General features: G+C 43.3%; 1 protein-coding gene and 1 long non-coding RNA gene across 9 annotated transcripts in view; one reads left to right on the forward strand and one right to left on the reverse strand.

The window, feature by feature from the left end:
- The window catches only part of LOC115341465 (RNA helicase Mov10l1-like), a 36,123-nt gene extending 26,497 nt beyond the window's left edge, over positions 1-9,626 (forward strand). The window contains exons 21-23 of one of the 7 annotated variants that reach the window (XM_030014535.2): positions 3,224-3,315; positions 6,693-8,211; positions 8,947-9,626. In XM_030014535.2, the coding sequence (XP_029870395.1) occupies positions 3,224-3,239 (16 nt within the window). In that variant the 3' untranslated portion in view covers positions 3,240-3,315; positions 6,693-8,211; positions 8,947-9,626. Of the gene's footprint in view, positions 1-3,223; positions 3,316-6,692 lie in introns of all 7 variants that reach the window. The other 6 variants (XM_030014537.2, XM_030014536.2, XM_030014538.2 and 3 more) reach the window with 6 other exon arrangements.
- On the reverse strand, positions 1-26,960 carry LOC115341467. 2 transcript variants are annotated; one of them, XR_003923413.1, is made up of 4 exons: positions 26,857-26,942; positions 26,078-26,230; positions 14,971-15,112; positions 1-749 (listed from the first exon to the last, which is right to left on the reverse strand). It is a non-coding gene; the product is annotated as an uncharacterized LOC115341467 (long non-coding RNA). The 2 variants fall into 2 exon arrangements; XR_003923412.1 differs by lacking the exon at positions 26,078-26,230 and having other exon boundaries at positions 26,857-26,960.
- Between the last annotated feature and the right edge of the window lie 126 nt (positions 26,961-27,086).

Below are 27,086 nucleotides of genomic sequence, written 5' to 3' on the forward strand. Positions count from 1 at the left end.
TTTATTTTTGAACACTATGCTTTTATTACTCAGCAAAAGTCAAATGATAAATGCCTATTATCATACGTGGTGTTTATTTTTTCTGGAAGAGTTCTTAGTTTAAGGGGCAAGTACACATTTTTGAGGGAAGAAAAAAAAATCTTTCATCCAACAAGTACGTTTTGCCAGTGGAGGAACTCATATACTTTTTTCACTGATAACTATTCTTAACTGTAACTCATATCGTCCACAATTAAAATTTAAAAAAAAATAAAATAAAAAATAAAAACCTTTTCCCTGAGTTACTAGGAATAGCCTCTGACAGTCTAAAAAGTGCTTACAGAGAAGTGCTTATGCCTCGTTGTGATGGCAGCACAAAGCAAGCTTGCACTCTCTTTATGTTGGAGAGGGGGGATTTCTGTTCCTGCTTCTATTGTTATGCATTTAAAACTACATTTTATTTCTAACTCTTTCACCTCAGACTGTGTGCTGCTGCTTATTAATGACTGAGAAGCTGTACTGTGTGATATGAAATGACTTTGTCTTCCTCCTTCTCTTGCAATGTTTCTCATTTTCTGCCTACCCAGCTGCTACTGAAAACCTTGTTTGAAGAGAGGCCTACCTATCGGAATTGTACAGGATTAAACAGTGTTTGCAACTTTAGAACAGTTTCTTCTGGCAGCTTGATGTGCAGGCAGAGCTGGCTGTTCCAGAGGTGTTAGCTTCAATATTCTAGTCATCTCTTTGATGAAGACATATGGCCTGATGAGCTGGAATGAGGAATAGGGGAGAAAACAGTATGAGATCTTGATATTGGTTAAAATCATCTTTCATTTTTTACTGTGACAGATAGTTACGTAAGTTTCTTTTGGGATATGTGAAGAAAGAGAATCAGCTGCTGCATGCAAAAGTAGCAATGACAGAGTCAGTTGAGTCAGTCTCTGAAAGAAATAGACAGTTGAACTAAGTCTTATTTTGCATGAAAACCATGTTCTAGTTACTCAGTTCTGTTTACAGGAACAGTCTTTTCCCAAAAAAAAGAAAAAAAAAAAAAAAACCAAAAAACAACTCTTTGTCACAGCTGTTTCTGATTTATTAATTCCTTGCCTTACTAAAAAATTACAAAAGCCAGACAGAGGGTTTCCACCACGTCTTGAGGAGCATGTCAGAAGTACATCAAGTCAGAGAACATAGGAACACTATTACAGATTTCTCTGTTTCCTCACTTCCCTCCAAATATTGTATTAGACATTGTGGGCTTAAGAAAAGCAAGAAACTGAGAAAGAGGTAGTCTGTAAAGCAGACAATGCCTGAGCCATTTAACATAAGCAGTTAAGAGCTGAAATTTGAAAACCTTTGAAAGACCAGTCAAGCCATCAAAAAACCTCAGAGGTTTTCTTGCCAGAAACAAAGCGCGTAGTACTCAAGTGCACACTAAATGGGTTCTTGTCATTTTCTCAGTATGTTTCAAATGGTAGCAAAGGTCTGAGAAGTCTGTTACATGTTGTAGCTGTCTCAGCTTTACAGTGGTTCCAACAGCTGAATTCTGTACTGTGGCAGCAAGAGTTCCCTCACTGGATGGCCTTTGCTTTTTGAAAAAAGTACCTTAACTTGTAGGTGGATGCATTTAGATCACAAGTAAAAGGAAAAGTGTGCACTTCTAATAGTATTTTAGAATATGAAGGCTTTATTAAGAGTGGCAATCCCTCGTGTTGCTTATTATAGTCTTCTACTGACTATTTTTAATGTTTTTAAGTTCCCTTTAAATTGCTGCTGTTCATCTGTCCACGCTGGTGCACTGTAGGTCGTGCCACACTAAGTCACTGATTGATGCAGGAGTTGCTGGGCAAGTATTTTTATATGTTTCATTTGTTATTTCTGCTAGTTCCACATTTTTTTTCCTAACAGCTGTTTAACTGTGCTTTATCTAATAGAAGTTACATCCCTGCCAAGTAAATAGCAACATCTTGAAGATCAAACTGTGGGCCTCTGACATGAGCCTAATTATTCAAGTCATACCACTTCGGTAGTCCAAGACACATGCATGGCTGGATGCTGCCTCATGCCACGCTGATCAGGCTTCACAGATATGCTATGTGTATTTTTCCAGATAAAGGCGGGTGGGAGTCTCTGTTATTCATCCTCCTGAAAAATAGTTAGTCTACATCTGAAGGGAAAAAAACTGAGGCTGTAGTTACAACCTGTATTCAACACTTTGTGTGATTGTGTTTTTTTTCCATAGGGCCTATTATCCCACTAAGAATATTAGATCGATAGGGCAAGAAATAGAATTCAGTGTGCAGGCAACTGCACATGCTATTTACTGTCTTCTGCAACCTTGATTTGACAATATTATGAAAGTTTAGTACGCTTTTCTTCTTTAAATAAAATAGCTTCAAGGTGTCAAGCATACTGTGCTGCACATTTTGGAGCTCAGATAGCAGAATAATGAGTATTCTAAATCTTAATAAGAAACAGACTCTTTTAAAAAGCAGTATTGGTTTTTTGCAACTAACAAAAGAGGAGAACAGCATTTATTCATAGATTCAGAAACAATTCGTTTGTCTCAGTTTTACCAGCCTTGTTAAAATTTATATACTCTGATTATTTAAACAATTGGCTTTTTTTTTTTTTTAATAGTAATGGTAAGGAAAATTCAGTGTGCCTCTAGGCTGTGGGGAAGGGTGTTCTTCCAGCACATGATGAAGAGTGGGAGTGTAAAATAATCCTTTTGAACTGTTTAAATTTTCTTACAGTTTTAAGTGTCATTTTGTCTCAGTATCTCTTTAAAGATATTTCAGTACCAGTTTCTTGAGAATTATTCTACAAGAGCAAAAGGAAATGCTTCTACTGTGGCATCTCACAGAAGTACAGTAAGTGAGGAGGTGATGTGCTGTAGAAGGACAGAAGTCAAACTGCAGACTGTGGAATGAAGAATTCTATTTAAATAGAGAACAAAGTGCTGTTGAAATGTTAAATTTGGAAAGGCTTAGAATTTGTCCGAAAGGCACAGATTAATAGTTCCAGTCTAGAACTAATAGTTTGAAAGAATACTAATGTCAAGGAAGAAAAAAATAGGAGCCAGAAGAGACTATAGCTAATGAAAGAATACAGTCAATAAAGGGAAAATGCAGAAACAATTTTTGGTTTAAAAACAAAAACAATGACATATAAACGTAGAAAAACAAACAAAAACCTCCACCAGAATTAGTCACTTTTCTAACCTTTACTTGTTTCTCTTCAGTGCTCTTCATATATGACTTCTCTTCCCTAACTGGAAGGTGCAGATGATGTGGAACTGCTAGAACTAAACAGACAATTCCTTTCTGTCATCTGGTGCGTATACATTTGGCAATGTAAATGCCTGAGAGTTGTGTTTCATTTAGATTGTCTAGGCTACCTCTCTAGCTGATGGAGAGAAATTACTCTGGAAGGCTGTTTACTTCATCCTAAAATGTGTCTAGAATATGCAAATTAATCCCTGAAGGTGCCTGTCCCTCTCCACTGACTGGAGAGCGAGTCTAGAAACTGAGACAAGCAAGTTCTGGGTAACTGAAGCTAGGTGAAGGGAAACCTGCCCTAGCTGCCTGTGTCATCTGTTCCCAGAAGCACAGGAAGCAGCTCTTCTGTAAGTTAATGAAAAGCAGTGTAGCTAAGAGGGGATATGACGATGTTCAGAAAAATGACACAACTGGAATTTGGGGGTTTTTTTCTCTTGCTGAGGAAGTAAAGGTTGCTGATGTAGAGGTAAACTGGTTTACTGTGGAATATAGTAGCACAAAAGGAAATGCTTCAGTGATCACTAAGTACTGAAAAGCTGCATTAGTAGAAGAATAATTCTGAGTCATGATGGCAAAGCTCAGCACATCTTAATGTGAGGAAGTATGTGAACTTGAGGTGTTAAGTGCAACTGACATCAAACTATTCTCATTAACAACAGTGATCACATGGAGAATAAATTAAGGCCTATTTAAGTACAGTGTTACTAAGTTTGTCAGTAAATCTAAATTTACAAAAGCCTGGTGCCAAAGACCTTGGTTTATTGATAAATGGGGAGAGCTATTCATTATGACAGCACTCCTCAAATCACACCCACACTGCAAGTCCAAGAGACTTGCATGAATTATCTTAGCTCACTTTAAAACGAATGAACAGTTAACAGTGTTTGTGATGCAAAATAAACATGTGAGTTCAGCAGTTGTTCAAATATATACCTTGTCTACATGGGAATGTTACTTCCCGTTAGGAAAGTCCTGGACAGAACTTGGGTCCTTTTTCATTTGCTTTTGGTACACTTTAATACAACAGAATTCAGTTACCATCTTCAAGGAAAATACTGCCACTTTTCTGTTTACTTTGGAGTATGCACAATGTAAAAGTATGTAAATATTGTGGTTCATGGTTCATTCCTTGTAGTTCTTTCAGCTGTGAAGAAAGTGCATCCGAACAGTATCAAAATTAAGGGAAGGTGAGAAGTAATGGAAATTCAGAGTAGGAAAGATAGCAGAGATGAATAATGGAGATGAATAATAGAGAAATATTTCCATGAGCACTCTCCTTAAGGAGAGGTATGTGGCAGCAGCGTTGAATCTGCACATGGGTATTGAAGGTGCAGCTGATGCTGTTCTAGCTGGTCGCTGAGGGAGCTGGGTGAGTAGTGCTTTGTGGCTTCTCGGTTCCTCCATAAAACCATACAGATGATAATGCGGGGAGGAGGTCCGTGAACTATATCCTGTGTGTCAGGTTTTAACATGCTTGGGCATGTCTTTAGTGGCATACAATACAACTAGGGTCCCAAAAAACACTTTGCTTCAATAACAGCTAGGGTATTTGGCTGCTTTTTTGTGAATGGAAAGCTCTCCCTTAATGTGCCTTGTAGTACAATGACACTTGGCAGAAGTGTGTGTTTCCACAAGAGATCTGGGTATTCCTAAATAATATGTCTGAAAAGCAACAAAATGTGTCACTGTATGAGTACCAGGAAGATGATCCCAGTCACTGTCAACCTGCCGGGTGATCGCTATCACAATATTTGAGTGTGTTTAGAGGGGTCATAGCAACCAGAAGAGCAGCCCTGCTAGTGCAAGGGGCAAATGGGAAGTGGGGTTGTCCTTAATAGCAAGTTTTTTTTAAGCAACCACATGTACCATGTTGACCGTAAGACAGAAATGTGCTCCAAAGAAAAAGCCAAATTGCTGCAACCTGTGTTATTTCAGTTGGCCCTCTTCAGCAGGGTGGCCCGGGGGCAAGGTTGGTGTCCCCAGGGCAAGGGAGGGTGGCCGGGCGGCAGTCCATGGCACAGCCCGGGCAGAGCAGTGGTTGCCTGAGCCAGGTGCGGTTACTGCAGCACTTACGGATCTGCCCTCGGCACAGACCGGGTGTGCCAGGCCATCTGGGGCAGAGCAGAGCAGCACCCATACGAATCCCTGGCAGCAGGCGGGGTGGAGGGGAGAAGCACAAAAATATGCATATTATCAGCTCTTGGCGATTTGCTGAAAATATTTTTCAGGGAAGCCAACGGCCTCGTGGTGGGTTCCATTCTGTTGCTAATAGCCGTGCCCTGGGGCAATGAAGAGGACAGGATAGCGAGGACAGAAGGGTACTGAAAATTTCCCTTTTGGCTTCCCTTAAATTAGTGAGCAAACAGCACAGACGGGATAAGTGAGGCAGAAGAAGAAATCCAGCATGAACGTTCCCTGTAGAGTGCCTGAAATGAAGACATTCTTTGTGTGGAACAGGACAGCAAACAAAAGGCATTTTCACCTCTATCATTTCTGTTCTGGGGAGAGCTCTCTGAAGACTGTTCATGTCTTGCTTATAAAAAAGGATAGTGACAGTAATTATCAGCCCTGTAACCCTCCAGATGTGTATTTCCACCCTTGAAAACAGCATGCTGGTTTTCGTAGGCACCCTACTTCTGTCACCGGCCCAACAGCCCATGCTGGAAGGGACAGGTGCTGACGTGGGCAGAAGCAGTCAGGTTCAGCATGTGCTGTACTGCTGTCACACTGACGGATGATGCAACTCATTTGACCTGTCCAAATTTCTGTAGTGTTGAGGTTGTGCTGGAGTTGCCTGGTTTAAGACTTGATGTTTGTCAGATGTGGCGATTTTTAACTTCTGACCAAAGGAATTGCTAATAATAGGCTAGTAAATAGTGTGCAATTGACTTTCTCAGGGTGTTCATTAATTTTACTTAAGCCACCACCCATTCTTAAAAGCAACTTGTTTGCCAGAGTCTTCAGTCAGTTTTCTGCAGTATCATACTACCAAGCTTTTTTTAAAGTGTGTTATACTAGGTACCACTAACTAGGTAATAAGTCATCCCAGTACATACCAGGTGAATGTTACAGTCTCATTTGCACTGAAAAGGGTAACTGTAGTATTACCCCTTTGTACTTCAGCATGTCCTGAAATTAAGTCTTAAAAATGCTTGTGTGCTATAAGCATATATGGCCTTTATGGTAGTGCCCTGTACATGAAGCTCATCTGTGTGGAGTCATTGCTACCACCACAGAAAAATCTAGCAAGAGAAAATTTAAAGAACAGATTTTTTTTTTTAAAAAGTGACTCATTGCAGAAGTACACGTGGAAAGAAACAGATTACAAAAAAGAAGAATTAATTTTTACATAATTTATTAATAGAAGAAATAAAAATAATTACAGACAGATTAATGCTGTTGTTTGTAAACTGCTATGTAATCTTTACCCAGATTAAACTGCAGATCTGCCTGGGATTGAAGTCAACAAGATTTGGTCTGGACTCAAAAGCCAATCTTTATTGTCCTGCTGCCTTCTTGTAGAGATACCCTGAAATAAAGTAAGTTAACATTGTTTCCTCAGCATGAGAAGAAGTGTTAACAGTTCAAGATAGCTTTCCCTTCTGGTTTTCATTCTTATGTCCTAGTGTTTGCATCACTCTGTGTATTGCCAGGCAAGAGCAGAGTGCTACCTCTAGTCATAACATACTGAGGAAGGACTAACACGTCATGAACAAGAATCAGCCCTACATACACCATACCTGAAGATACGGTAGTGAACGGTCTGGTGACACTGGTTTGAATTGCACATTAATGTGGTCTCAAACATGTTCCTTTTATAAATGATGCTTCAAACATTTTAAGAGTAAATTATTCAAAGAACCAGCTGGAAATCAACTCTTACCTCACATGGTAGGTACATTTTAAAAAATCTCTTGAAAACAATGAAGTGCTTTAAAAGTACATTCTCCTATCTTTTCTTCTGTTAGTCTGCAGTGCATCAAGCTCATTGTTACTTCCTACAAAGTAAAATTATGTTTGAGACCCTGGAGCAAATGTGTTCCAAAAATGTCTATTTTAGTAATTACTTGTGCTCCTACTGTAAAAGGAATTTGCCATTTCCAGGTTTTTATAATGGAAGGTTTTGCATTGGACTTGTGGCTGGAAACCTGTAGCAAGCTGTACCTTGTAATCCACAAGCCTGAGGTAGCAGGTATCTGTATTCAGCCAAAATTCCAAATAAAATTTTTGTCAGTAAGCCTTCAGCTGAATGACAAAACAACTCCTCAAGGGATTATCTGATGTAGTCTGAAGATAGGGCCTAGACACAAAGAAGTAAATTCACTCACGTGAGCAATGCCATTGAAATTAAGGCATTTTCCTAGACAGTGCTGAGCACTCCATGCTCAAAGAATAATGTAATTGAAGCTTGTAAGTAACCTCATAGACTTCACAGACTTTTTGAACCTGCTTTGAGAAGCAAAGGGAAACTGTACATCTGTTTATTTCAAGAGGGTTTTTTCCCACATCTCCTTTTTGTGCAGTAGGTTTGGGATGTATGCAGAAAGCCTCATGATGTTTGAGGAAGATGTTGACTCAGTGTCCTGAGTGTCTGAATGTAAATGTAGACGACTAATGGTATGTTAAAAGTGTGAACAAACCCACAACTTCCATGCGGTCAGACCTGTGGGGTTGTCAGTTTACTTAACTCATATGAAAGATTGGTAACTGCAGAACAGGTTAAGAACATGAGAAATTAAATCATCCCAGTTTCCAGTTAAAGGTTATCCCAAGCATTTTCTCTTAAAAAATATCTGTGTACTGTTTGCATCTGGAAAGCCAAGTTCTTACTGAGCGTTTTTGATGCTTTGAAAAGCAACTGCTTTATGTAGTGTAGATACAGGTTCTGTATAAGGACGTCATCCACTCTCCACTGACTGCAAAGGAAGGAATCCCATTAAAAGCTCAGGAGGTAATACAATTTAAAAAATAAAAGAAAATAAAATTTTCAGTAAGTGCATTGTCTTTACATCAGTGTGTATTTGCATGCATTGAGGCTGAAAACCTTTAAATTATGACCTTCGGTCAGGTACTCATCGAATCTCTCCCTTTTTAACAGAACATTACAGATATAATGCAAATTTTTGAACAGCTGCCTGCATATTTTGTGGTAAATGTATGCAGTGTAATAATCCATTAACACCCGAGCAGTTCCATTAGCACAGATAGAATGAGACAGGTACCTTCGCAATTCTTCTGCCTCACCAACATCATCTGCGGCAGCAGTGCCTGGGGAGGCATATACCTCCCTCTCCCTAGCAAAGTACGAAATTGCCGCACACCCTCTGGAGTGCCTCAGACTGATCAAATCCATCGCATTTAAAGAAAATGCATAGCCTGATTTAACTCCCACTGCCAGCAGTTTCATGCCATGTATTTTAGACTTTGGTAGCGTTACTCCTGCTTGCCATTGGGTGATGCAGAGCAACGTTTACACTGGCACCTTATTTCTTTCTTCAGATAATAGGTTTTTGTAGGTTTAATCAGGATAACTGTTAAAGATTGTTGCCACTATGATATTCCTTTAATAATTTTTCCCAGCTTCATTTCTTTTAGTAATCAAAAATGTGTATTTATCTTACATTCAGATAAGAAAATACATTATGACCTAATATTGCAAAGACTAATTTTCCTTTTGTCGTTTTAGGATCACGATGAACAACTACAGCCCACAGATACTAAGCTGAATGCCTGAAGGGCAGCATCAGTTTTTCTGCAGATACTATCTGTCTTGCTTGACTTGACTGTTTTTTACTTGACTTTTTCTTCTAATGTGAAAACTTCATTATATACTAATTTAATTCTGCTCCAGCAGAATCTTTATTGAATAATCTAAGCCTATAAGCTTTTTCCATCAAATACCTATGCTGTTGTTATTGTCATATATCTAGCAGCTTGTGAATCAGCATAAAAGTTATTCATATGCTGTGATTTTCTGTATCAAAAAGTAAGTACATATTAAATATCTTATAAATGCCTTCAAAAAGTCTATTACATCAAATAATTATTTCAGAGTTTATCAACCAAATTTATAATTTTGTCCAAGTGCTTTTGATACAATTTGCTTCGAATGTGAATTTCTGGGTTCCTGGTGTAACACCTGATCTTCTCTTCGGCTTCTCGGCAAAATACATCAGTTAGAAGAAGCTACAGCGACACAATGGCAGAGCTGGAAAGCCTTTGGTTCCTGCCAGCAGAAAATATTACGTGATCTGACGTTAGCAGGGTTGGGAAGAAGCCACATCCATTCCACAGCCTTCAACCTGGGGCAGTGTCTGCCCTTATCTTGTTGATTGGCATTAGTTATGATACTGTACACAGCATGGTCTCTACGATTTCTCCTCGGGGCCAGCTGCATGGCCTGTAGTTCCCCATGTCATGGCACTCATACATCTTAATTATGGGTAAAATGGTATGTTTCTTCCAGACTAAATAGAACTTCTTCAGGGTTCAAGCAGTTGTTTAAGTTCAAAATTATTCAGATCTATTTTTTAATGAACTCCTTAATATACTGGCTGCAGATTAACAGGTTCCCTTAATTTGGTGGGTTTTTTCACATGACTAGTTCTTTTTTAACAAGCTCTAGTAGATACTTTATATTCCATCATTATCTCCCCCTTACTGCAATATATTAATTTTATCTTCCTGCTACTTTGCAAAGAAAATGCTAATTTAGTGTAAGTCCATTTTCTGCATCATGACTGACAGCTTTACCCTCCCTCCCCACAGTCTGATCTGTTTGGCTGTTAGGGTTTCATATTCTTGTGGTTTAACCCCAGCTGGCAACTAGGCGCTGTGCAGCTGCTCACTTACTTTCCCCCAGTGGGATGAGGGAGAGAATCGAGGCGGGGGGGAGGGGGGGGGGAAGTAAAACTTGTGGGTTGAGATAAGAACAGTTTACTAATTGAAATAAAATATAATAATGGTAGTGAAAAGGAAGATAACAAAAAGAGAGATAAAACCCAAGACAGACAAGTGATGCACAATGCAATTCCTCACCACCCACTGACCGATGCCTGAGCAGCGATCTGCCCCTCCTGGCCAACTCCCCCCAGTTTGTATACTGGCCATGACATCCTATGGTATGGAATATCCCTGTGGCAGGTTTGGGTCAGCTGTCCCAGCTATACTCCCTCCCAGCTTCTTGTGCACCTCCTCACTTGCAGAGCATGGGAAACTGAGAAATCCTTGACTTAGGATAAGCACTACGTAGCAACAACTAAAACATCAGTGTGTTATCAACATTATTCTCACACTGAATCCAGAACACAGCACTGTACCAGCTACTAGGAAGAAAATAAACTATCCCAGCTGAAACCAGGACACATCTGTTCTAACTTTATATAAGGAACTTTGCCACTTGTCTTTATCCCCACAAACAAAAGGGATTTGATCAATAACTTCAGCTTATAGCTTTCGGCATACTCTAACTTCAGCAGTAGGGGCTTATGCCAAAATCAGTATTTTATAATATAAATTCAGCATAATGGGAAATTACTCAACCATTGATATTCTCTGTTCAGATGTAAGTAGCTCAGTACAGTCAAGTTAATAGTGGAGACCTCTACGTTATTACACCTAGATGACAGCAGCACCCAGCAAGAGCTCGGCCAGGCTGCAGCCCGCTTGTGCTGAACAATGTACAAATGCAGACCATTTGCAAACATGTGTGCAGTGGCTTAGCCTTACTAATGTGAATATTTAAACTTTTTTTAGTATGGCTGACTGTAGGACAATAAAATTAAGGAAGTGTGTCAGGTTTTACAGAACGAGGGACACAACCAGCAGCATGTGCAGGTTTGCCAAAACTAACAGAACAGCACACGAATTAAAAATGTTTTGCCCAAGGCTACATCAGTTACATTCATAGGATTACAAGGAAAACCTGTTTTGTTGATAGATGAGAATCCAGCTCTTCAGTAAATGTATGTAATCTTACCCTAATAGCTCTTATGGGTGACATCACTTACAAAGCAAAATGTTTGCAGCCAGGAATGGAGGGACATGATTTGCAGCAGCTATACAGCACTTAACGCCACAGTAGCTCTCAAGGGCGTGTTTTCTTTCTGGGTTTGGGCATCTTTCCAGATGTAACAGAGACATGAAATACTACCTATGTAACATAAGGTTATAGAATAGGTTTAGCATGGAAGGGACCTCTGGAGATCATCTAGTCCATCCCCCCTGCTCTGAGCCCGTCCAACAGGGTCAGGTTGCTCAGGGCCACGTACAGTCAGGTTTTTAATAGCTCCAAGGATGGAGACTCCGCTTCGCTGAGCAACCTCTTCCAGTGTTTGACCACCATTACAGTAATATTTTTTTCTTGCACCTAATTAGAATTCCTGTTCTTCACACATGTCCTTTCCTTCTCATAGGAAGGTGAAAAGCGTTTCTTCAATAATCTTCTAAAATAAGAGAAATAAAATAAGGCCAAATAAAAAACTAAATTTGTCAAAACTGTCTGAAGCAAGCAGAAATTTCTTACAATATATCTGGGAGGATCTGTTTGCAATTTTGTCCTTTACTGGAGGACTGATAATTACTATCTCTGGAACAAGACAGAATTAGTATTACTTCAAACCTTTATCAGTTTAGTTTGCCTTGTGATAATTTTGGGCATCAAATTTGCTTGCGCACCATTTTAACATTAAGTCAATAGAACTACTCAGAGGATGTAAATTACAGAAAATACATTTATTATTCAGGTTCTGAGCTGTAGTTTTACTTGGTTCAAGGGCACAAGAGGCTAGGATACTCCAGATAGATAGCCCTAAAATCTAGATAACGCAGATGCAGACAGCAAAAACGAGAGTCACGCTAATGACCCCGCATGGCATTGCCCAGCACTCCAGACTCCTGGGGAACGAGTTCCTGTTCCTCAGCCCAGGCAGGTTTCTTGCCTTTGTCCCACACTACACCTGAGCTACTAAGCCCTGTGGGGAGCTGGGACAAGGCTACTGGATGGACTAGAAGGACTTCGCTGTTTGTCACTTACTTCCAAGCATTGGGCACTTTGGTTGCAGTGATGGTTCAGACCCAGCTGCTGGACATCCTGAAGAAAAGACTATTGGACTTGTGCAGACCAGAACTGCAACTGCGGGGGACACTGTGGGTTTGTGGATGCAAACACTGTGTTAGTGCACAGACAACCTGCTAGCACATAGCAAACCTGACTTATTCAGGACATACAGGACTGGGCAGGTAATAGGCGTGGCGTGCCTGTAGAAATTGTGAGGAGTCTCTCTTATCTGTGCCAGACTTCATGCGCTTCTGTCAGGGAAATCACAGGAACGCAGCAGTACTACCGCAGGGTGCAATGCAGATGCTGCCTACTGCTGCTGGACTCAAGCTGGTTCTGACAGGGGCAAAAACATGTTTTCACTGTGCTGCATAGGGTAATATCTGCAGCACCAATATTGATCATTGCTGTTGAGAATTGACTATTTCTCTCATATATATTGGGATTCTGAATTTTTTGAGAAATGCTGCGAGAATTTTTCCTTCTCAGCTCTTTACTTCAGTCACTTCTAAATCTCTGAGCTGAAACTAAGCCAAAATATTCATGTATAGGCTGTAGTCAAAGCTCATTCAAAGGGGAAAAGATGATTATGAGTTCTTGAATAGTAAAACCAGATGATTTTCTATTTTAACTCATTCTCTTTGTTGCTATATTATTATTATTAAAAACAGCTTTATTATTAACTAGGCAAAGCACTGGTTTTATTAGGAGTTTTCATCCAATCTCGTTGTTCCAGAAATTTATGTTTTGGCATCCATGAGAAAATATGCCCACCTCTGGAAATAAATGCCAGGAAATCTCCATTCATATGTGCCCATTTGCAAACATTACACAGCAAAAGCCACTAAAGATTGTATTCTGGTTCTGCATTACCTTTTCTGTGATATTTTTTTCTAACAATGAAGCATGTCACCAGCTGAAGTCTTCTGGACACTAAGTCCTTCCAGTATCTGGTTCAGTTTACACTGGAACATCTCTTGAGGATAGGCCAATGCCCAAATTCATACCCAGCGGCATCTGCCAGATGTGAGAAAGGCTGCCTGACCCCCGTAACTCGATATACAAAAAATAATTGACCTCATGAGGCAGGAACGTATTAGGAAGTATCCACACGTCTGCACACGTGGATGCCAAGCTTGAGACCGGTAAACTCCCTTTGCTCCCACACATGCTGTCGTGCCTGACAGGCTCCAATCAACGGTTATTGGTGCTCCTGCTGTGCCTAGCGGTCTTATGGCAGTTGGTAGGGGCAAATCCACCCTCTCCGTGGGAGAATGCAGAGCTGTTCCCAGGAGGACACTTCCCTGTGGTGCATTGTGAGACTTGCTTTTTCTTAGCAGGCTCAAGGGCAGAAGTTGTGTTAGTCTGCCAAGGCATATGGCTTTGTAGGGCCTGCACACTGTTTGGTTCTGTGTTTACTGGCAATTGTGGTTTGGGACACTAGATCAGAGAGACAGTTCGTCATTATGTGAAGGCATTGAGTATGGAGACTGAACACGGAGCATATGATAAATCTGGCAAACAAGATGAATGCTGCGTTCTCATCCATCAACGCTTAAGGAGCAGCAGAACAAGACGCAGCATGGTAGGTGGGATTATACTGCCTTGCTGACATGGGATGACCAGTAATGGCTCCACAACGTCTGGAGGATGTCATGGCTGCAAGGGAGGTACTCTAGCCTTTCAGGGCCAGGGTACATAACTGAAGAAATCTATTCAAGTACTGAAATGGGCTCTCAGCAATTCTACTTTGCAGTCGAGTACATTTAGAAGATTCAGGGTAGGGTTGGCCTGTGCATGTGGAACACAAAAGTAAAACGGCACTGGCTTGAACATCATCTGGATGTCAAGATTGCAAAAGCATGTACATACAGCCATGACTTGCCTTTGTCACAGTCTGTAACTGGAAAACTAGAGGCAAATATGTTTTTGTGGCACGGAGCCTACACTCTGGTGGATCCCTTAGCCAAACCATGTGCCCTCATAAGAGCTATAGACTTAAGGTTAAAGCAGGCAACAGAAATTAGGGATGCCATATGTGCTCAAATTCATGCCACGCCTGACAATTCTAATGAGTAATTACTCACTGCAAATACATGTGCTGTTTTGTACATTGTGAACTGTTGTTAGACATGTTGTACTGATAGTTTACAGATTTTAAAGTGCTTCTTTTCCCTTTTGGGGTGGGGGTTTTTGGGTGGTTTTTTTTTTTTTTAAGAGCGCTCCTGGGATGAGGGCACTGTTAATCTTTATGGAGTATTTTGTGCCTAATTAATTGTAAGGACTTAGGTAGCTGAGGGCTTTTATTTTCCTTCACAGAATAAAATATCAATTAAAATGTAAATCTCTGAGATTGCTGGCTTGGGGACATGGGGATCCCTATAATTGAACTGTGTAGATTACTCACTGTTTCCAAATACATTAATAATATGTTGGCACAGCTGCTCCTTCTCATTTCCTTACAATTAAATGGACAATACCAAGTGTTAAAAACAAACAATGACCTGTATTAATTTTGCCAATGTATGCAATGGGGTTAAAATAGTTGTGTAGTTAGAACACCTGATTGATAATAACAGTTAATGGTCCCCATCAAAAAGACTGCGACCTGCATGAACAAAAACTGATGAAAAATGAAGGAGTTTCACTTACCTCCTTGCCTCTTCTCATTTCCTTTCCCTTTCATGTCTGTACTTGGACATGTGATGCAGGGCTGGCTAGAGACTACCTGGATGAGAACTCTTTCTCCCCTTCATTTGCTTGAGCTGTCCGTCTCCCTGGAATCGTCTTCACTCTGTGGTAGCAAAAATGAGCCAGCTTAACTCTCTGTTAAGTATCTGCAAAGGAATCTTTGCAGTGAAAGGCACGTGCATCTCTCCAGAACAAGACACAGAGGTCCAACCCACGCTGCAGGGAGAGGGGAGCTGTGTACTCATAACCCTGTACAGAATCACAGACCCACAAGAAAACGTGCTGGAAGTTGCTTAGGGTGGTTGTGAACCAGCGTTGCTTTCCCTAACCTCGACTTGTCTCCTTCTTATTCCGCAGACGTGTGCAAACTTCTCTGCTCTGTTCCTCCTGCATTTCTCTACCTCCTGGAACATGGCCTCTCTCTTTTGCCTCTGCGGCAGTATCTTCCACAGCTCTCTTCCTAAACTCCCTCCAGAGGAGCAGCAGTATGCTCAGCCTTCTGGCAGCACAGCTCATCTTGCAGATCTCAGAGTTCCATGCAGAACCCACCCAGCTACAACTCCTTAACAAGAGAAGGAATCCCTCCAGTACTACTTCCGTATGTCAAGATGTAAGGTTAAAACCTTCCTTCCTCTTAATATACCATTTATTTGAAGGTTGATGCACAGAAATAGCAAGACAACAATTGAGCATAACTGAATGCTCTGAGCAACTGTAAAATTACAACATGAGCGTTTTCCTCTATTTTTCATTAAAGAAAATTCTGACATCCTGTAGCAGAGGAGACAACGTGGTATCCTAGGGGTTAGAGCACTTCCCTGGGAAGTGAAATATCTGACCTTTAGGTCCTCTTCACCCTGAAGAATTTGAATCTGTACTTCTCAATAAAATGCCTAATCATGCTACAAAATAGGCTACAGCAGCAGTGTTCTCTGTCTGTCCTGCTGAAGCAGAGCCAGTGTACAGCACTAAGTGCTAGATTAATGGGACCAGGGAGAGGGGACAAGCAATAGACGACCTGTGTGTAGCACAGCGAGAAGAGGACTCCCAGCAGTTTATGAGTCCTGGAGAGTTTTGTTCCTTGCTCCTAACGATACTTACGTATTTTAGCTTGTGATGCCCAAAACAAGCAGGACTAGCAGCAGAAATCAGGGCTCTTACCCCTTCACTTAGGGTTTAATGAAAAAAAAAAAAGCCATCATCATCTCATCTGTACTTCCTTGTTCATTTGAATTAGGAGTTTACTTCAACTTTAAATGCTCCTTGCTACACTGAACTGGAATTATGACAGCCTTCCATGTGATACTTAATACCACTGCCTGGCAGGATGAAGCCTTTACTTTGCAAGCTTCAGAGTGGAATTTGAAAGAATGTTGCTGATTGCAATCTGTACTGAGCAAAGCAGTTAACCATGTGCTTTGCTTTCTTTTGTCAGAATTTGAAATTTTGAAGCAAGAGACTAAAACAAGAAACAAGCTGTCTTCCGGCAACAGAAAGATACAAGTATAAAGACACCATCAACTCAATACACAATGCATTTATGTCTTTAGTCTCCGCTGAAGTAATACAAACTGCCAAAACTAAATTCAAATAAATTTTCAAGATGCTGTTTTCTTTGTTTTTTCCCTTGGTATTAGTTTCTGTACTTCGGTGGGCTCTGTCTGAATGTGTCTTCAGTCTCACATTGGTAATTTCATCTCCAGGTCCCATGCACTGTCGAACCCAACCTTTCCAATACTGTATGCGTTTCCCACCATGAGCAATCTGTATGCAGCTGCAGTCCCTGCTGCTGAAACATTTCAGCACCATGTCTCGCTGTCTTCAGCCGCAGTATTGAGCCCCCACAAAACATCCACATTTGGACTCCAGACAGCCTTTTGGCTTGCACCACTGTAAGTTCTCTTGACTCCACAATGATCAATGCCATATGACATTAGAATAAAAGCACTAGGTGTGGAATGGTTGCTGGAGGTGACTTATTGATATGTCCCCTCTTAAGAGGAGGTGAACCTCCAGGGTGGGATGTGGTGGATATACACGAAATCTGTTCCATAATAGTTCCCTAAGCAGCATAACCTGCAACCTTAGATGTTAGCAACACCAGGGGAGCTTGATATGCTGACTCTGAGAAACAACACGGAGGGTGGAGCAGAGTGGAGACACCACGGCCAGGCTCTGTGATAGCACTGCAAGGACAGAGAACTGGAACTACTGGAACAAGAATGGAAGGTCCCTGCATTGAATCCACTGAAGAAAGGAAGTGAAACAATGGGGTTCTGTCAATGCTATGGCCTTACTTCTGATTTATATCAGAAGTGCCCAGTTCTGGAGTAGTGATGTGCTAAATCATGTTCTCTGGGTGAACTTTGCTCATTATAATCTCATTATAATACCAAAACACACCTCCATCCCAAAACCTACCTGCCTTCAAGGTGCAACCACCCCTCACTGAGCATGCAGTCTGAATTTTCTCTAGCATATACCTTCAAAAGTAAAGCGAGGAGATTTTACACCAATCATAATAAAGGTATGTATGACTAGAGTCACTCAAGCTCCACCTAAAAATAAGAAAATAGTATAAAAGGGCTTAAGAGTGGAGGAATGCTAGGGAAGATACCATCATAGACAAGTCGGAAGGACATCGGTGACTTCTGGGATCAGTTGACATGCTGAACCTCTCTTCCCCCCCACAGGGATGCCTATTGGGTAAGATTCGAACCCTCGGTTATACCAAGTGCTTCCCCAGGAAACTCAGAAATCTCTATAGCATTTTTCCATAATTTAGTGTGCTTGTAGTCAACTATATTATTATTTGCACATGCTTTGCAGACAGTGTATCTATCACTGATAATCCAAAAGAACCTGTACTCCTATTGCTTTAATAAACTGTACTGTTCATTAATCTAGCCATGATAGTTCGTTGAACACAACCAAACTCCTTAAATCTGGCTGTTCTAGTTCGTTGAACATGACTAAATTGAAAGTACAGTGTGCTTTTTGTGCATCCGTAACCATGATAGTTCAATATATTGACCACGACTGGACTTATAGTGCTGAATTGGGCCTCACTCAGCATCTAAACCTAGCCGTCCCCAGCCCCTCCGATATCTGAGGATAAGCTGGAATGCAAGGGGGTTTATTTTCTGCCAAACTTCTTTAACACAACAACTAGGTCAATGTTGCAAAAAGTCCCACATCAAAGGACACAAAAGTATGCCCTGTTTCATTTTCCTGGTTGCTGTGGATAACTAGTTGGGAAGTTTTCAGGAAATGAAATGGTTTTAGGTTTTTGCATATAAAATGGCTTTTAAAATAATGATCATAGTATATTATGTCTCTGACTGTTCCTTTAGATTGGAGACCTAAGATGTAACTGATTAACGGTTATGACATTTATTGATTAATCAACACACCTCTAAGAGACTGATAATACTCTAACTGGCTAAGGAACAAATGTCTAATATTAGTAATACTCATTCACAACTGTATCACTACAAACACAACAATTCTGTGTTACAGTTATATTGCCTGTTAGTAGTAGTAATTCACAATTATATTACTATGAAGAAATTGTATATATCGCATGCAAGCTCTATCACACTGCAGTTCTATTGCCTTCCCTTCTCCACGTAGTATTAGGGCACAAGCCCATCCCTTCCTACCCCACCCTTGCACGCCAAGTGTTTTGGACATAGACCTGGTGAGAGTCCAGCGGGTTGTCCCAAGGGTGTTGTCTAGCATCCTGGGGGACTTGGGGCCACAGGTCAGCTTTACCACTGGAGGTGTCCACACTTCTGCAACCAGAATATCCCACCCTTCTTTGTTCTCCACTGCATTATACCTAATGCCTATTATTTTCATTATTTCCTGTTTTTTTCCTATTTAATTATTTTAATTCCTAGTGTTTATTTCCCTCAGCCCACTTTTTCACCATCTCTGCACCTCCCTTTCTCTGCCTAGACTCATCCCAGACAAGTGGGACCTCTTTAATGACCTGGCCCTAGGTTTTTTTTTTCCTCATTGGTCCCAATTCTGCTACATCCACATCCCAGTTTGGTGTTTCTAGCACTGTTTATCTAGGCAGTTTTGATACAATATGGTATTACTCATACTGTTATCTAGATATTCCCAAGACTCCCTTCAGATCCTTTCGTTCAACCTGGTTACATTTCATCTATACCACATGCTTTTTGGACAGAATTATGTTATCTTAGTTTAGCCTTGACTTCCCTGCTAACTCTGTTTAAGCCAAGTAGTTTCTTGTTTTATGCAGAGACAGCATGCACACCAGAGCAACGAAATAACCCATTTTGTGCTCACACAGTCTCTTTGCCCTTGAACAGTTTCAGTTGCCCTCCTAGTTCCCACGGCATCGTTAGCTGATTTTGAAGCCCAGTGTTTGAGCAGAGCTCTTACTCACAGTGTGGCCCTGCACATGCCAGTGCTTCCACCCATCCAAGTACATCCCTGCACATGGCAAGCAGACGGTGCAGAAGTCACTAAGAGAATGTCTTGCTACTTCAAAGCCTCACCACAGGCCTTTCTTAGCACAAGAGGACACAAGCAAGAAAGGACATAAGAAGGCAGAAATCAGTCTCCTACAGCCTGCACTGCTGACACAGTGGCAGACAATGGCAGTGGGAAAGAGCCCAGGCCACATCATGTCTTCCTGCAGCAATCTCTTCCTTCTTCTGCACAGCAGGGAGAAGCTGAAGTAGAAGCAGAAGGGAGAGCGAGCAGCCAGCCAGCCCAGCACCCTGCTGTCACCAGCAGCCCTGCAGGGTCAGTACCATCTCCTGCCACCTGCAGGAGCCTCTTTTGCTTGAACGTATTACCAACAGGAAAGGGAAAGGGACCTGGAATCAGTACTCCTTCTCCAAGCATTTTAATGAGGCCGGTTGTATAATCTCCTCAGACCTTCTCACTTCATCTGAATGGAAGGGAGCAAAATTTGCTTTCAATCACCCACTTCTACTTGAGAAACAATATACAGCACAGTGAGCTGAAACTTTTAAGGTCCAGTTGAATAGGTTTCCCCAGAGAGCTGCAGGACTGGGAGGATAAGAGACATAAAAAAAGAGGAGGTCTAAAGAAAATATTGGACCGATACTTGTTGAAGATGGTCATCTGGCTAATAGGGATGAAGAACAAGTGGCTGCATTCAATGCTTTCTTTGCCTCAGTCTTAGTAAGACTGGGCTGCCTGGTCCCCTGAGTCAGAGGACCACGAGTGCTGGAACAGTGACTTTCCATTTGTGCTCACTGACGTTGTAAGGGACCAGCTGTACCAGCTCGATGTTCACAAGTCCATGGGGCCTGCGTTGGGTTTGTGTGGCAGGGTTTTGGTAGTGGGGGAGGGGGCTACTGTGAGAAGCTGCTCGAAGCTTCCCCAGCTCCAAGTCAGACCCACCTCTGGCCAAGGCTGAGCCCATCAGTGATGGCGGTATTGCCTCTGGGAGAACAGATTTAAGAGGGGGAACCTGCAGTGAGTAGGGGATTGGGATGTGAGGGGAACCCCTCTGCGGATACCGAGGTCAGTGAGGAAGGAGGAGAGGAGGTGCGCCAGAGGAGCAGATGCCCATCTGCAGCCTGTGAAGGACCCCACACCAGAGCAGGTGGATGCCCCTGAGGATGTCCGTGACTCCATGGGAAAGCCCACGCTGGAGCACCCTGTGTCTGAAGATTTGTGGCCTGCAGAAAGGACCCACGCCAGGGAAGTTCATGAAGGACTGTCTCCCGCAGGAGGGACCCCACGGTGGAGCAGGGGCCGGGTGAGGAGTCCTCCCCCTGAGGAGGAAGGAGCGGCAGAGATGAGGTGTGAGGAACCGACCCCAACCCACATTCCCCGTCCCCCTGCACCGCCGGGGGGAGGAGGGAGAGAGAACTGGGAGTGGGGTTGAGCTGGGAAGGAGGGAGGGGTGGGGGGAAGGTGTTTTAAGATTTGGGTTTACTTCTCATTATCCTGTCTTGATTTGATTGGTAACAAATGAAATTGATTTCGGTTTTTTTTCCCCAAGTGAAGTCTGGTTTTTGTCCATGACAGTAATTGGTGAGTGATCCCTCCCTGCCCTTGTCTTGACCCACAAGCTTTTCTTTATATTTTCTCCTCATCATCCCACAGGGGGACAAGTGAGCAAGCGGCCTCATGGTGCTTTGTTGCCAGCTGGGCTTAAACCATGACAGGGCCTGATGGGATTCATCCCAGAGTTCTGAAGAAGCTAGTGGATGTTATGGCAGGACCCCTCTTGATCATCTACCAAAGGTGTTGGGAGTCCGGGGAGGTCCCTGCTGACTGGTAGCTAGGCAATGTTATTCCAATCTACAAGAAGGGCATGAGGGAAGACCCAGGGAAGACCTCTTAGTCTTAGTTAACCTCTTAACCTCAATTCCTGGAAAAATTATGAAGAAGATTATACTGGGTACTATTGAAAGTCATTTGAAGAATAATGCAATCATCAGGCACAGTCAATAAGGGTTCACAAAGGAAAGTCCTGTTTAACTAATTTGATATCCTTCTATGATAAGGTTACCCACCTAGTGGATAAGGGAAGGTGGTGGATGTAGTTTTTCTGGATTTTAGTGAGGCTTTTGATGCTGTCCCTCACAGCATCCTTCTGTACAAGTTGTCCAACTGTGGGATGAGTGGATTCACGGTGCACTGGGTGAAGAACTGGCTGAACAGCAGGGCTCAAAGGGTTGCAGTGAATGGGGCTGCATCTGGCTGGCGACCAGTCATCAGTGGTGTTCCTCAGGGTTCAACTCTAAGGCCAGTCCTGTTCAATATATTTATCAACGATTTGGATGCAGGAGTTAAATGCACCATTAGCAAGTTTGCTGATGATACCAAACTGGGAGGTGCTGTTGACTCTCTTGAGGGACAAAATGCCTTGCAGAGGGATCTAGATAGATTGGAGCATTGGGCAATGATTAATGGGAAGAAATTTAACAAGTCAAAATGGAGGATTCTGCACCTAGGATGGAGTAATGCCGGGCCCAAGCATAAATTGGGAGAGGAGTGGCTGGAGAGCAGCCCTGCAGAAGGGGGTCTGGGGGTGCTGGTTGGCAGCAGGCTCAATATCAGTCAGTGGTGTGCCCTGGTAGCCAAGAGGGCAAACCGCATCCTGGGGTGCATCAAACACAGCATAACCAGCTACTCAAAAGACGTGATTATCCTGCTGTATTTAGCATCAGTGTGGCCTCACCTTGAGTACTGTGTGGAGTTCTGGGCCCCACAATTTAAGAAGGATGTGAAGGTCCTTGAATGAGTCCAGAGGAGGGAACAAAGGTGGTGAAAGGGCTGGAAGGCATGTCCTATTAGGAGCGGCTGAGGAATTTGGGGTCATCTAGTTTGAAGAACAGGAGGCTGAGGGGCGACCTCGTTCCTCTCTACAGCTCCCTGAGGAGGGGAAGTGGAGAGGGAGGTGCTGAGCTCTTCTCCCTGGGATCCAGTGATAGGGAATGGCCCAAAGCTGCATCAGGGGAGGTTTAGACTGGACATGAGGAAGCATTTCTTTACCGAGAGGGTGGTCAAACAGGCTTCCTAGAGCGGTGGTCGATGCCCCAAGCCTGTCAGTGTTTAAGAGGCATTTGGACAATGCCCTTGATAACATGCTTTAACTCTTGGTTAGCCCTGAATTGGTCAGGCAGTGGGGCTAGATGATCGTTGTAGGTCCCTTCCAACTGAAATAGTCTATTCTATCCTAAACAATCCCAGAAGAGATCCATTAGCAAGGGGACATGCATTGCTGCAAAAAATACTTCACCACTGTCAGCAACAGTATCACATCTTACTGTTAAGAGTCACTTTTTCTTGACAGGGAGCACAGATTCTCCTCTTACTGCCAAAGCTTCATCTCGGTGCCAGCAGCCACAGCCAGGCTGCATTGCCAGTTGCCACTTTTCACTATCATCCGGCATCTCGCTTCACTTTACTGCCAAAACCCTCACCTCAGTGCCAAGACCCACTGTCACAGCTCACTGCCATCTGGCAGTTCCCATTGCCAACCCTACACAGTCTCGTCTTACTGGGTGCATCTGCAAAGGAATGACTGCTCTCACCAAAGGCAGGACTGCTGCTCACGTAGACAGACAGCAGTACCTGCAGAGCTGTGGCAGCACTAACTGCAAACCTAGCCTAGCAAAAGCATCCATGCACCCATGGGAGTAGTTGGTCTGCGCGAGGGCCACGCTGCCCCCACACCACTGCTTGGTGAGCGATGCAATTCCCAAGGTGGGCTGATGGGGCAAGGGCTACACGGATTAGAGTCACAGCCTCGGCTGAAGGCAAGAAACACCCCACAGCTGCTTCTCAGTCCTTCTGCTCCTTGACGATGTTATCAGAGAAGCTGCATCCTTTCCATAAAGACACCCCAGGGGACTGCATGAAGGATTCATGGTAATGTGACTGATGTTAAAACCACCAGATTAAAAGGCAGCAATTCCCAAGTGACTGGGAACTGACAAGGACAAGGACAGCACGCAGTTGCCCTTGGGGAAATGGCTAAGCTGGGACAAACTGTAATATAAGAGACAGTGAGTGGGATTCGTGTGTAAACTCTGGACACCTACAATGTGGAAATGATTCATCTCATTTTGAAGAGGACCTCTGCATTTTGTCACATGAACTGCACCATTACTTTTAGTTATTTCTCCTCCTACATGATTCAGGAATAGTGCTCTGCAACATCTAGCTCAGATGCCTTCACATTTGAACAGATAAATCTCACCCTGCACCTAGAGGTAGTGTACCCTCTGCTTAGAAGGCATATTCTAGATGCTACAGGTCTCCCTGTCAGAATTTGCAATCAATCTCTCACTTTTACTCATTTGCTTTTAAATTTCTGAACTTTCAGAACTTCAGAAAACAAGATTTTAAAAAGCCACACACTTTACCTTGAAGAATCAATATAGTCTGTATGATAATACCAAATGATTTATTCAAACTGTCTAAAAATAATACTCCTTTTTTGATCTTTTGTTAGAATTAATTAGAATTCATTCACATGACTTTCCACTTTGATCTGTAAATCAATTTCTGACCCTACCAGCAGTTTGTGAAATATTTATTAGCACAGGATTATTATCACAGCCTGCTTATTGTCTAGATTATCCAGCAGCATACATGCCAGCATATTATTGCTGAGAAACTTGGCTATGGTATTTGTCTGTAAATTATGGCAGTAATTTTCTGTGTCCCAGTCTCTGCCCTACTACACGTTTCTGTTTCCCCACATGTTTTGGTCTGACAGTACTGTTCCATCTTGACTGTCTCTTTGGCTTGCTATACAGACATAATCTTGCCAAGCAAGATTACAAAATCGATATGATTAAATCAAATAATGGTATTATAATGAAGTAAGCTTCAAAAGAGAAATTTAAATTACTTGTGGATGTCATACTTATTTTAAAAGTGGAGTGTCTGATTTATGGTTATTTTTCTATGCCAGTAGGACTCCTTGCATATTAAATGTGAAACTAGATATAATTTAGGGGGAAGATACAATAAATGTCTACAAAAGCATATGCGTCATGGAAAAGATGAATAGGGATTGATCCAAATACCTTCCCATAACTGGGGCCCATCAAATTAAATTATGTTTGAAACAAACAGAAACTGAAACAAACAGTGGTGTTGATACAACAGGTTGTAAGCCTGTGGAATTCCTTAACAAAAAGGCTGTGGATGCCAGAAATTTGCACAGTCCCAACAGGAGACCAGAAAGAATACTGTGAGAAGAGACCTTTTGGGGGTTATTACACCATCACAAGCTCAGGAAATGCCCTGAACATAGTTGAAAGATGGGACAGTGGCAGGGAAAAGGCATCAACACAGGTTGCCTCATTTTTACACTTCCTTAATTGTCCAGTTACGGCCACACTTGGAGATGTAATGAGGGACTAGAGGGACCCAGGATGGCTGCTCCTATGTTCTTAAAGTTTGTAGATGTTTACACCGAGCTTCCTCAGAACTGGTTGCTAGAGGCTGGCATTATTTCCTCATGGAAAAACACAAGGAAGCATCTAGAGTCAGCATCTACATAGCAGGCAAGTGGTAAGGGCTTAGGCAGGGGAAGATAGGAGGAGAAATACCACAGGAAGCCTCTGAAAGCAAAAAGCAAGCAGTTGTTTTGAATTAAATAACTGGATGGGCAAAAGAAAGGATTCAAAAAGGAGATGACAAAGTGAGGATTAGGAAAATGGTCTTTCAGCAACATTCTCAATAAGCAGGACAAGATTGTCAACAGCAGAGAAAAGCATGGTAAAATGACTATGATGTTGAAAGTCTGAGCAAAATTTTTGCAGAAGATTAGCTGTACTGCCTCAGGCTGTCAGTCCACCTTGCTCAGTATCATCCCTCTGGCAGCAGCAATAACAAGTGCATAAGGAGTTTCAGCTGTTTGTTGTTGGAATGGATAGCCAGTATGTTAGGGGCTGGTAAAATACACGCACAGCCCAAATACAGCTATGGCAAGAGAATTTGTTGCATCCATCCATCACCGCAGGTAGGAAGGATTGTTGAGATGGTACCTCTCTTCCCCGTCTTCTGCCCATGAGGCAGATACTGCATGTTGGTCCTTACAGAGGACCAACAAGCCACAGAGCCTATGGAAGGTGAGGAGCAGGGAAGATGAAACAAGTGATGGTGACAGCTTCAGGTTTAGGCTCTCCTGCCTTCTCAGTACTCTTCAGCAGCATGTGGCACTGACAGCTTTGTGTCTGCTGCCTGGGATCCTTCATCAGGGCTGTCACCATCAGGGCATCCCTCTTGCCTTGCTCATTACATCCCTCCCTGGATGGAAGGTCCCCTGCCAAGAAGTACTATTTAATTTTGCACCATTTATTTAAACTTGAATAACAAGCAGGACCATCATATTGTTCACAGTGTCTGCGGAATGGGAAATTTCAAGGAAAAGATGAAAATCTCTGCCTTACTTATGCTGTGTTGCAGATGACAACTGCAAATCTTTGAGAGAAATGACAGCGATACTTGTTTAAGCGCATCTCTGGTTATCATCTAAGTACTGCTAAATATAAAATCTGTAAACAACTTAAGAAAGAGGAACTGTGACCTGAAGCTTTTGTCTGAACGCCATAGCTGCTGGCTAGGATGCAGCACGTACGTCCTCCTTTGATGCCGTGTGGTCCAGCTTTTGCCCAGAGAGTGATAATACGTGCTCCGTTCCCAGCCCGTTCCAGAGATGGACAGCAAGGCCTGCTCACCTCTGTGAAGATACAGGCCTGAACCCCATTAGGCTGAGGCAAGCCAAAAGCTGCCCTCTGCTTTTCTGGCAAGCTCTCCACCCCTCGGGCTGCTTTATCAGGCATGACTAACCCCACATGAGCTTTAAAAAGCGAGCAGCTGGAAGGCTTTCTGACGGGAGCACCTAAATCCTGACGTGCCCGCAGGTTCCAGTCCTTCAGGGCACAGCCTGCTCGGGTGAGGGTCTCCCTTTCCCTCACGGCCGCCCCCCCCCCCCCTTCACAAGCCACTGGGCTGCGGGAGGCACCGCCGTACCGGGGCCTGGGCTCCCCTGTGTGCGCTGCGGGGCGGCCTGGGGCAGGAGAGGGGAGGGCAGCCCGCGCCTCCTCCCGTCAGGGTCACCCGCCCCGGCTGCCTCCAGGCCCCCTCCGGGGCCTCCCGCCGCCCTCCTCCTCCTCCTCTCCCCCCGCCCGCCTCGGCGTCCCTCAGCGGGCGGCCGCGGCCGCCGAGCCCGCCCGGCCCCGCGCGCCCCCCGAGCCGCGCCGGCGCATGCGCGCTGCCGCCGCGCGGTGGCTCCTGCGGGGACGCGGCCGCCGCCGCCGCCGCAACGTGTTGCACGCCGCAGCCTCGCATGGGTTGTGCCCGTACCGGCTGCCTGCGGCCCCGCCGCTCCCGGCCGCTGCTCCCAGCTCGGCAGGCTCCAGCTGTTCACTCTAGAACCTTAAAGGACCTCTGCGTTCCCGCAATTCATTCCGGTGCTGCTCTCGCCTCCTCCTCCTCCTCTTCCTCCTCCTCCTCCTCCCCACGGCTGCTGCGAGCCCCTTCTTGAATTGCTCCGCACGTTACTGCTGCTTGGTGCAGGCGGACATTTCCATGCA

This window comes from Aquila chrysaetos, chromosome 5, assembly GCF_900496995.4.
Source record: "Aquila chrysaetos chrysaetos chromosome 5, bAquChr1.4, whole genome shotgun sequence".
NCBI lineage: Eukaryota > Metazoa > Chordata > Aves > Accipitriformes > Accipitridae > Aquila > Aquila chrysaetos.